This window comes from Hylaeus anthracinus, unplaced genomic scaffold (genome assembly GCF_026225885.1).
Source record: "Hylaeus anthracinus isolate JK02 unplaced genomic scaffold, UHH_iyHylAnth1.0_haploid 12000, whole genome shotgun sequence".
Classification (NCBI taxonomy): Eukaryota; Metazoa; Arthropoda; class Insecta; order Hymenoptera; family Colletidae; genus Hylaeus; species Hylaeus anthracinus.
Window position 1 is genome coordinate 8697295 of NW_026534347.1, and position 12226 is coordinate 8709520.

The following is a 12226-nucleotide window of genomic DNA, read 5'->3' on the forward strand; positions in this document are numbered from 1 at the left end:
TTATTTAACAAAGAAAAATATAAGGTCAATTAAATTTTATTTCAAACAAATCCTGCTGAAATATTACTTTTATCCGTTACATGACGCCGCTATAAAATTTCAGAGCCTTATACAGAGCATAATGTAGTCGCAAAACACAATACATATGTCACTTTCTTTGTACGAGATAATCAAGTTGATGTTTCTATTCACATTTGTCTGGCATCCATAAGATTTATTTTTATTTTCAGTCGTAATAAGAAATTTCTCTCCAGGTCATATTAGCAAACTTGCGCAGAGAAGTACCACTTAAATAAATAGACTTAATCAAATCTCTTAAAAGAACTGAGATGAAAATTCTCAGGTTCTCGTACGACGCAGAGGTAAAAAAAAAACGGTCTACTTTTATTTCGAACAATATTATTTGAACTCGCAGAAAACATTTGAAATATGATTTCACTTTATAAGAATGGTACCTTCTGAATTGTGGAAATAAATTTAATAATGAATAATTTTAAAACAAACATTAGACTACTAGTATTTCTGGAAGTTGTTTGTTGAGTGACGTGTAATTTCCCTCCAATCTTTCGCGGTATTAAAAATGGCTCTTCTTCCTTTACGCTACGAAGTACGAAAGACATCGTCGTTCAACTTTTAATGGCCTTCGCGAGCGTGGTTTATCTTTTATAATCGAATCACCGCATCAATTTTTTAAAATATCGCTCGGTGGGTACGCTCTTACATTGCATTTGGCTCGGATACACGTCACGAATTTTGCGTAGCCGCAACCTTGTTATGTTCTTCCCAGAATTTCAGCAATGTATAATATAGCAAATGCGCCTCATCGATCGACGTGCTTGCGGTACTGTTAATAGACTAACAATGAATATCTCCTAATTGGCAATCCCCGATTTTGATGAACTTGGCAGACAGATAGATCGCAGACAAGCACCAATTTTCTATGGCGTTTAAGGAAAGCAGGGTGTGAGAAGACGAAGTATTTTGTAGAATCTAGGTGAAAGGATGAAGTTTAGCAAGTAAAGCTGTTTTGCAACCCAATCCAAGTAATGGGCCATGAAAGATGCAAATTTCTAAAGGGACTTGAGCACAAAGCAATTTTTAATGCTTAGTAGGTAAAGAGGGAGTCTAATAATGATATCATAAAATGGAATTTTAAGTATGCTAATTGTCTTTTCCTCTGAGGTCATCGAAATTGTTTGAAAAGCAAATTAAAGTATGCTGCACTCGCTATAAATATCTAAAAATATTCGCAAGAGAAATAGAGAGTTATTAACCTTAATTAACAAACAAATCATCTGGAATATTACGTTTAATCACTACGTAAATAGCATCATGAAATTCTAGAGCATTTCTTTGCACAAATGACTTCAAAGCATAATATTCACATTTTTTCTTCGTATAAGAAAGTCGAGTGGATGTAAAAGTATCTATCCACATTGTTCTGGTATATGTAAATGTTATTTTTATTTTCAGTAGTGGCACAGAATTTATCTCAAGCCACATTAGAGAACTCACACAAAGAAGTTCCACTTTCAGAAATAGAATTAACTAAGTCTCTTCAAAAAATTGAGAGAAAAATTCTCAGGTCCTTGTACGATGCAGGGGTAAAAAGCCAGTCTACTTTTATTTCAGACAACATTTTATGAATGCAAAGGAACCATGTAAAATTTTATGGTATTTTATGGCATTTTTATTTTAAGTTTCTTTCCTCATCTTTCTTGAAATATGCACATATCTTTTATAACCAGTTTTGCAGATGGAAGTAATAAAACATAACAATTGAACAATTTAATCAATCTTAATCAATAAAAACGACTGTGGAATTAAGGAATAATATCAGATATTTTCACACGAGCAATTCTATTTTGATGTTTCCTTTCTCCACCTCTCAAACATCTTAAGAAAATAAATAGTAATTAATTATTTTTTCGTTTTAATACTTTTGAATACTTTTAAATGAATTAAACGTAATAAACATTCTTCAGCTGTAAATCTCGTTCATATGAATTCTCTCATTTTTAGGGCCGTGGGAGGGGAAATTTGCCAAAAAAGTTTGAAACTCCTTTAACGTAACATACAGAGAAAGGAAACAGTTATTTTTCGGGCGTATTAAAATTGGACAATCGTGACCGTACTGTATCCTAATTAAGACTGGGGTAAATCCGCCTCTGTAAGTACAATTACACCGTTGTAGCTTTCGCCATGATTCCAGAAAGCTCGCTGTCGGATGCTCTATTTCCAAGGGACTTGTCTGCAGCTGATGCACGGAAATTGAATTATTCGTATTCACCATTTCGCCCAGCATTGCCTTAACGCACCCTTAACGAGACTTCAGTCTACAAACAAGTAGTGGAATAATTTGGTAAAGGAATCAGTTAAAAGGGATGCCCGAAATAGTTTCTAACACTTTGTGAACGGCAGAGGACATTATATTATATTAAATAAAATATAAAAATAATATTTAAAAATGACCTCAGAAGAGCTTTCGCTTTCTCTGTATTCTGGTATTAGTGTGTGACAGCAAAAAGAAAAGTACTCTTATAATTAATCATGTTTATCTACAAAGAAAGCTGAGAATATATGTTGTTCTTAGATTATTATTATAAAATCAGAATTAATTACGCAAAAAAATATTGTGAACTTAACATCATGGAGAAGGGGTGGAAGTAACATAAATGCTAGATTTCTCGTGTGTATTTCAATGACTATTGCCAACTTGCATACATATTTTTGAGGCTGTAAAATGTGTTTCCTTAACGTATTTCCAGTTTTTAATCAAGACTGTCAAATTTGTTTTCTTCGCGCAATTTTAGTTCGTATTGATAGGATCGGTGCAACTACGTAGTCAATTTGAACTTTTTGAAAAAAAAAAAGCTGACGGTGATTTGGTGCTTGTAGCGGATACACAAATATAGATCTTCTCGTTAACGTTAACTAACCGAACGTACACGCTATCGATTTTGTAGTTGCTGATTGCGAACCGGCATGACTGAGCCATTATTTCAAATTCTATTGTTTACATTCAGAAACCTTTGAACTGTAGTACAGTAGTGGTGGACTGTGAGAATTTCAATTTTATATATACACACCCCCGACCATAACTATGTGGACACTTTCTCAATTGGAATAAGTGTCTACAAAGTTACGAATCTATTAATGAATATTTCTTATGTTTTTATATTTAATTTATTTTGCATTAGAAGGTATATTTTATCAACAGTTTGTTTAATGTTTTATCAGTGCTATTGAAAAGAACAATTTAATTTTTCCTTCATTAGTGTATTCACTAATCTGCTCTTTAAGAAAATATAAGTACATTTTTTGAAAGAGTGATTTCATAATACAAGTGTTGAACTTAATATATATATATATTTGATTCTATGAAAATTAGGTATCAGCACGTGTCCTCGAAGGACAAATTCGTCCAGTTTGGTCATTAAAGATCAATTCACACTCGTGCTCATAGTCGAAGGTATGTCGTTCGGTAATAGTCAAAATAATGATGGTTGAACGAACATGCAGTGCTACACGAATTATCGGAAAGCCACCAAGGATAATGCGCGAGTCTGTCGGCGGACATAATGTAGATCAGAGGGCAATTATTATATTATCGATTGCGAGTATCTACGCCATTGACCTTTCTAGTTCGACCCTGCAATCTGGCTTGATGTAACACACAATTGCTCTAGTGCGGACAGACCATAGTCATGTGAAAACGCAGATGGTCGCATTAACATTAAGGGTTGTCTTGTCAATGTTTCTTTTATGATGCCATGTTTCATTGCTATTCGAATTATTCGACCCAAGGAAAAAACAGATCGCATTTACATTCCTAAACATCACTGTTTGGATGTTGCAATTGGAACTAGAATTAATGAATGTTTGAATGCTCCGTGGAATTTTCTCACAGATGGATTTTAAATAAATGTTGAATCTTCGGTATTTATTTGGCGAAACAATAGAAACGGTTTACATACATTCGGCTATCAAGTACGTGTCCTGAATTGGGATATATAAATTTATGTTTCACGAGGATTTGGTATCTGTATTAATATTCCTAAGCAGACACGTATTCTTGGCCGTACATTAGGTAATCAAAAATGAATAACGTAATGGCTAGATTTGTATCGGTGATTTTGTATGCATAAGACGCAGCCATGGCATTCTACGTTAGAATATAGCTTAACCCAGTTATGGTTTGCGTCCTTCGAGAAGGATTTAGAATTTCTTTCGAATATATTTTTTGTTTGAATATTAGAAATAGATTAGGCATATTCTAGGAGAAAGAGGACCATTTTAGAGATTCTCTTTGCATCTGACATTTTTGTCATTCTTTGTGTTCATGGATTTACACCATTTTCATAGTGTGCTTTTATTATTCCGTCTAACAACTGAACCTAAGTAGACGTGTTCGTGAAAAAAACATTACAAAAATAAAATTGACATGTATTTCCAAGTATTGCTTGTAGATACTCCATTTTTAAAAAATGAGCTACATCATCCTGGACAAAAAAGAAAATTATTTTCATCAGAGAAAATAGAAATAACTAGTATAAAAGATAATAAATATGATAGACCAAGAGCAATACACAAAAGTGACATAGATAAGATGTTGCAGAAAAAGAAATTACTTTCAAGGAGGGAGATATTTCTGATTGGTTGGCAATGTGTACAGATAAAAAATGAAAATTCAAAAATACCCAGTCATCGAATTAAATTAAAACCATTGCAAAATTCAGCACTATCTATCTCCGAAAGAAACGATTCCGATAGCTAACGTCGATTCTATAATAAAAACTCGATTCTCCGCGGGTACGTACAATTCATAATAACTGTTCCACCCCCGCGTAGGGCTGTCGATATCGCATTCTTCAAATCATCGAGCGAATTGCCCCGTTCTCATAAAAATTTGGGTTACCGGACAACGTCGAGCAATAGCCAATACAAAGAGTATCGACAAAACGTGGAGAATTCTTCCACCATCTCGTCTCCTTTTTTTCTTTCTTTTCTCAGTTCCCTTCGGAACCAAGTAAATCCGTTTCGGCCGAGGCGAGAGTGCTTCTCGATGAATATCTCGGCGGCTCGCTATAGCCGCTCGAACTTCCGATTCTTCGTTCGTTAATGTCCTGGGAAATTGCATGTAATCGTTAGGATTTATCTGTAGGCTATAGAAGGAGCTGCTTTCCTCGGAGAAGAGAAGAGGAAGCTCTCGTCCGATGAGCGTGCAGATAATTCGTAGCAATTTATCGGCGTGGCGTGTACCTGGGTATCTAGCAGGCCGCGTTCATAGCTTGTTCATTTTTATTTCGGGCCGCGGTACCCATGGTCATCCACTGCGCAGCTTATCCGACAGCTGTAATGCAAATGAAGTCGATCCTCGAGTCGAATTACGCGAGCATGTTTGCACATTCGACAAGGTACAATTGTTTAGAGGGTACGCGTATTCGAGTATTTTTGTTCAAGATTTAAATACATGTTTTGATATGGAATACAGAGTAATGTTATAGTAGAAGTATCGAACTTTATATGAAAATTGATTTATTGAAATATATATTTAAGAATTACTGGGGTATAGCAAATTTTTGAGAAACGTGTTTCTTTTTTTCAATCTGCATGATATTTAAATATCTCATTTGAAATATAGCAATTAAATTATTCTGCTAGAAGACGTCGTAATCCGCTGAGTGGACGAAGGAATCATTTTCGATGGAAACTGGCTATTTTGTTAAAGAAAATAAAAATTGTAAAAGGTTTTTTAATCTTGTCTTCTTCCTATATGCAGCTCCACTAATGCAACAATACTAATGGTAGATTCTACTGGAGTGTTTATATACAGATGAATCTTATATGAATTTCTTTAGTAAACAGTTGCATGAATTGTTGAAAAACGTTTCACTAGATGTCATTTGTGATTTATGCATCGATACACTATTCCATTTCAGTCTGTAGCTAGACAGTTCTTGAACGAACGATTTTCTAATTGATGGATAGGTCCTGCAGGACCTAACCGAACCTGCTTTCTCTGATTTGTACCCGCGGGAGTTTTATTTGTATTTTCGTGTATTTCAAACACTAGCTTCTTAGATAAACAGGTGACTGTTAATCAGAGTGTAGATTTAATTAACTACTGTATTTCATGGATTGTACATATAAAATTAAGCATTTACAAAAAATGATTCTTTACCTTTAAATTAACATACCATTCTTAACGAGGCAATAGTTCATCACTGACAGGAATCAGTTCGTTATCGGTAATGATTGTTTCCAAAAGTATCTAAAATTTAATTCATTCTGTTGTTTCACGTACTAAAATATTATTCCAATGAAACTGGAAATATTAATTTCCATTTAATTCCCGTGATTATAAATTCTGAAGTAATTGCAAATCTTTCGTTCCACATAATGAAATAATGAAAGCCAAATGAAAATGATGAAAGTTAAATGAAAATGTCGAAATCAGTATGTTTGCTTAACGAAACGAATGGAATGACAAGGTTTCCAATAACCGAGCGAATTGCTTTCCATTAGAAGATCCTTTTCTTAAAACCATTATTGCAGAAGCGAGTCTACTTTTGAAATAGTATCCATCTACACTCTGTCATTACTTCTTTCGTGGTAACACTTTTACAATGAAACGTAGCATTATCGGAAATCCAGTTACCTGATTCGCAGGACGTGTTTCATTCTTAATGTTGCGCAAAGATAGAGTTGCCTCGGTTTAGTTACTGTGCATTTATGGTAATAACCTTTGGTCCCCGCAAAATAGATTTTCGAGGTTAACGTCAAGTACCAACGGACATGAAAGGAAGTTATAAATATAACAGCTGAGCAAAATAGTTTCCTGTAAAACAGTATGCAGCGTTGACGATACTCTGTTATTATCTAGTCCGCATGATTTATCCTAATAGGATGGTTGATGTAACGTTTCTGTTAATAGAACGAAAAAAATGGCAGCAAACATTTTCTCCTTGAGTTAACTGTTTCTCTACTCTGAAAGAGAGGAGTTATTTAGGTGGCCTGCTTTTTCTTCTCGTCTTGAAGAATAGTATAAAATACAATTTTCTAGTTTTTAATTAATAAAGATATACGATTAAATATGAAAACAATTTCGGTGACCTTAAGAGCAAGAAGGTTAGAATGGGATTTTGAGAAAAATAATTTTTATGCCATAAAATCTGCTGTGTGATTAGGTATATTTATTTTTAATTGGCTTGCTGTCTCTTCAGAAAGAAATCTCCTTTACTGTAACTACTACTTTAAATGTTGTAAAATCTGTTTCTACAAATTTAAGTTGAGATTACAGATTACTACTCCATTTGCAATTCTCAATTGCACTCATTAATAACACTTCACCCATCGTATCAGATTTAATAATTTGTTATTATTTATTCATTACAAATCTTTTTCAAGTCGTGCATGTTTCCTGCAAGAGAATATAATACTTAGCTTCAATGAATTATCCGTTTAATTACTCAATCGAATAAAATACATACGAAAACATAAACAACTACACTTCACGCATTGTCTAAAATTTAATATTTTATTATTATTCATTCCTGACCTTTCTCTAAATATAAATATTCCCTGCAAAACAATACAATAAGTAAGGTCAAAGTTACATTATAGAAGACGACATTACATACATAATGTTTAAAGTAAACGTCACGAATAAACTACAATACTCGACACAACACGACGTTTGTGTGTTGCTCCGTTATCAATGGAAATCCGTTCCCGCGACGCGTCGTTGATTCTGCGCTCAGGAAACAGCGTGATTTAGTCCAAGAAAGGGACGCCTTGCCTTTGTCGAGAATCATTTCACCGATTCTGGTCGACAAAGGGCCGATTACACGATTCCGGGGCGTGTACGATGATCGCAGGGTAAACACGCGTCACGTAAACCACGCGGAACAAAAGGTTCGAGGTTCGAGGATCGAGGATCGAGGATCCCAGATGTGTTCCTAGGCAGTGTTCGAGACCAGCTCGCAAATCGGTGCTCATTGTTCCGTAAAACAGTCTAGCAGCTTCGAAGCCAATTGGAAAAATCGAACGGTTGTTAAACCGTGAAAACGATTTTAACCGGGAAATCTACATGATCACGAACTTTTCGCTAAAACAAGGACACCGAAATGTGCCACAGTGAAATACTGGGGGTGATTTCAGAGGAAAGTTTGAATTCGGTAAACATAGACCGAGTGTTTGTTCTCGACGTGCCTGGAAAATTGCAATGGTTAATTAGAATCATTTTTAATTAACTTGGGTTCTGCTTTGGTTACGCAGCAGTGAAACTTTTCATGGGATTGGTTGATACGTGGGGGGTTTATAAATTTGATTTCAATATATTTATTTGAGTTTAACATTTCATATTCTTGCCTCTGGTGATGAAATTTTACAATGTTCTATTCTAGATTCAATTTAGTGGAGTTTGTAATATTTTATTCAAGATTCTCTGAATTAAAGATTACGATTTCATGTTCCAATATCTTCAATGAAGATTTCAATTTAAGATCTTCAATTTAAGAAGATATTAATTTTGCTTATTAAAATTGAAAATTTTATATTCCAGTCTGTATTAATTTTGTATTCTAGTACATGTTTATTGACGCTTATATCGTACTCTAAGCTCTGTTTATTTAAATTTGGAATTTCATGTTTCATGGAGACATATCTCCATCTACTAAAGTTTACAATTTCATACACTAGTTTTTCGAACAAAATTGCAATGCTTTAAACACAATTCTTCCAATGCTTTCAAAGAGTATGATTTCATTTAATCATTTTATTTCATTCTATCAAAATTAAATACTACTTCAAACCCATTCACTGACAACTACGAGATGTCTCGTAGTTCGAATTGATTCCATTTGCTCAAGGGATAAGTTTATATCCTTCCGAGTCGCGAATTATTGCAAAATCGGATCGTAAATTTTTATTTTAAAACAACAAATTTCACATCACTTTTTGATATCAAAATAACAATCTAGATTACACATCTGTGTTAAATCTTGACATCCAAGGCAAAACGCTTTAAATTTGCCTGGCAGTGAACGGGTCAAATTCAACAAAAGTAAGTTTCAATTGCATAGAACCAAAGCGTTACCCTCGTCTAATTTTTCACGAGTATCGATCTGACAGCCAATGATCGTGCGTATACCGCGAACGAGAAAGCCACGCTCGAAGAGAGGCGGCTAGTTTCGATTCCCGAAACGCAACCCTGCAATATCCTGGATAAATGTCCAGGTGAGAGTCTTCCACGAAGCAAGGACCAATGCTCTAGGCTCACGGAAAAGCGGTCGAGCGCCGCAGCCGCCTACGCTGCCCTGCGGGGCAGCGAAGACGAGCTCGTCGCCGAGCACTGCCTCGGGTCGGAGGACATGGCCCTGAAGACGCCAGGCAGCGAGACAGAGGACACGGAGGACAACGGCGCCCAAATGGACGATGAGCCGTCCCCTACGCGTCGTTTCACCTTCCTCAGGCGTTTCCGTTCGCCGCGATTCGGCGAGGCGCACCACAAGAGGGTGCCCACACCGATGAAGAGGAAGTACCGCCGCAAGAAGAGCAAGGACGACATCATCGACAGCGACATGAACGCCACCGAAGTCGAGCCGCCTAGTCTGACCCAAGCTGGCGTGCCCGATCCCTATTACCCGATCTACCTGCCCATCGACCAGGCCTTCAAGGCTAAGTACGTGTTCTGTCATAAAAAGGGGAAGACGTTCCAGGAGAGGCTGTACGTGTTCCTCGAGCACCCAGACGGTTGGATCTGCTTCGTCTATCATTTCACTGTGTGAGTATTCGACATCCCAGTTTTTCTCTAGACGCGAAACCCTGCGCTACGTCCAGGGTGAAATATCGTCGGACGGTTAGAGACGTTTTTGCGCTCGTAGATCATTTGGCCGCAGAAAGACGTGTTACGGGGTACTAGACAGAATCGAAATGTTTGAACGAATGCCGCGATTCATCGCGAAAACATCTTGATCCTTTTCTTGCCGAGGGGAAACCGCGGCATCGACGATTGATTTTTCGATGACACTCCATTTATCGAAAACCATGACTCTCGTCTTCGGGGCGGAGCGTGGTTTTGCAGAGATGCGTGTCCAAGTGGGGATGCTTGCTCTCTGACAGGAATTTGCATTATACTTGGGTATTTTTGCTCATTCTTACTCTTGCTTCAAGCGAGAGGATAACACAATTAATTTAAAAATATTGACCTTCTAACGAAAATGTGATATTGGAAATTCGCTACGTACAATCTACAAATTTCAACATTATAGGCATAAAGTCGTATTTTCTATTAAACAAAGCAGCACACCAAAAAAAAAGAAATCAACGAAACTTCAGGAATCGAACGTTCGAATCCAGCTGAATGCTTCCCGATTTGTTTGAACATATCGACTATTTAAATCCGGTTTATCCAAAAAGCACTCGTCGAAACACTATGCTCTTCCTCGTCAAAGAGGTATTCAGAGCAGATTATTTTGCGCGAAAGAGGATATGTAACATGCATAATGTCGAATAACGTTTAATGGAGCAATTTGGTCCATTATCTGTCGATTCGCCGTGGTGATTATATTACGGTATCGAGTGGCATTCAAAATCGACGTTTCGTATGATGCATAGTTTGTGAAATTGATTCGTTTCGTACCAACGCGAGGACTCTCTGTGGAAGAGGAGCGCCAGAAGGTTTCTCTTCCTGGACGCTCTCCAACGTTCAAGCGATTGGTGACGTATCGACAGGTTCGTTACTTTGACGGTCACTGATGTTCGACACTAAGCTTTCCATGTTGAGCTCTGACCGGCATAAACGAACAACGTTATTTCTTTAATCATACACAAAATTCAGCGCTACGGGATAAGTACTGCAAAATGGTGCGAACAAAGGGGTTCGCAGCTCAAATTATATTATTAAATACGTAGACAACGTTTAGCCATATAATAGTCATTAAAAAATATGATGCTGTTTCCAATCACTCAGAAAATCAAGGAAAATGGAGACACTGCTTTAAGATTATCTTATATAATTAATTAAGCTTTATTGTAAGAGTAGAAATATTTTATTTTATGCTGAGAGTGAACATTAACAAATTTTTACCAAATGGTAATAATATATATAAAGTCGGTTCCATAAGTATTCGTTTCTTCTACGTTTGTTGAAGACATTTGTCTAAATTAAACGATGGATTTGATGTTTCCAAAACTTCGTTTATTCATGTACATATTTATACAAAAATATTTATGTGGAAACATCAAACTTATCATTTAATTTAGACAAATTTCTTTAAAAGATATAGAGGTTACGAATACTTACAGAGCTGACTGTATAATATAATAAGTAATTTTATAATTGTAAATAACAGAAACTATATAGGAAAACATAAGTTGTCCAAAGTACACGAATAAAATTAACCCGTTTTGTGATTCTACCGTAATTGAAAACTAGAAGGAGATAGCGAGAAACCATATGAAGAGCTTTCGAAGCATCAACGCGCCCAGTTCGACGATTCGCACGGTGGCTGGCATACATTGACGGCATTAGCATACCGTAGCGGCTGCTTTCAGCACAAGCAATAAAGTATTCAGCTGCGAGAGACGCGCGTTCGCGACAAAAGCTGTGCACGACTCGTAGCGCTAAACGCGATAGAGTGAAAATCCAAGTACAAAACGGGCTGAAGGAAATAGAGGGAACAGTGGTCGGTTGTCGCGAGTCTTTTCTATCGAGATTCCCAGAGGTATCCGAGTAACACCTTTCCGGCACGCTTTGTCGCGCACACGAAACGGCAGAATCGACGGACAATGAGACACGCGAGATATTTGCTTCCCGCGCGGAAAGATTGCCGTCAAAAGAAAACCGAGCCGACGCGCATTCACACGATACAGAGTGGTTCGATTCACCTGTCGTGATGGGGAAATGTTATTGTTCTATTCTCGGCGGGGGTCGTTTGTGTCGTGTCAACCGTATCGTGGGTGGTGAGTATCTAGAGCATTGGGGATGATTTGGCAATACTTGGAAAAGAAATCTGATGGCAGTGAGGTTTGGAAGTATGAAACAAATGAGATTGGACTGGATGATGAAACAGTAGAAAAGTCTGGTATCAAAAGTAACAAAATACCTATTTTTTGTTGTTGTCTTGAATGTACATTGCAAAATTTTGACAGAAATGTTTTTAGCACGTTTGGACGTTGTAGTTGCTACCTACATTTTTGTTTTACGAATATAAAATAAATG

At 36.6% G+C, this 12226-nt stretch overlaps 1 protein-coding gene across 6 annotated transcripts in view; it reads left to right on the top strand.

The window, feature by feature from the left end:
* LOC128890150 (potassium voltage-gated channel subfamily KQT member 1) overlaps positions 1-12226 on the top strand; it is a 76314-nt gene that overhangs the window by 6867 nt on the left and 57221 nt on the right. For all 6 annotated transcript variants that reach the window (XM_054148387.1, XM_054148392.1, XM_054148388.1 and 3 more), the window contains exon 2: positions 9241-9787. In XM_054148387.1, the coding sequence (XP_054004362.1) occupies positions 9241-9787 (547 nt within the window). The remainder of the gene's footprint in view (positions 1-9240; positions 9788-12226) is intronic.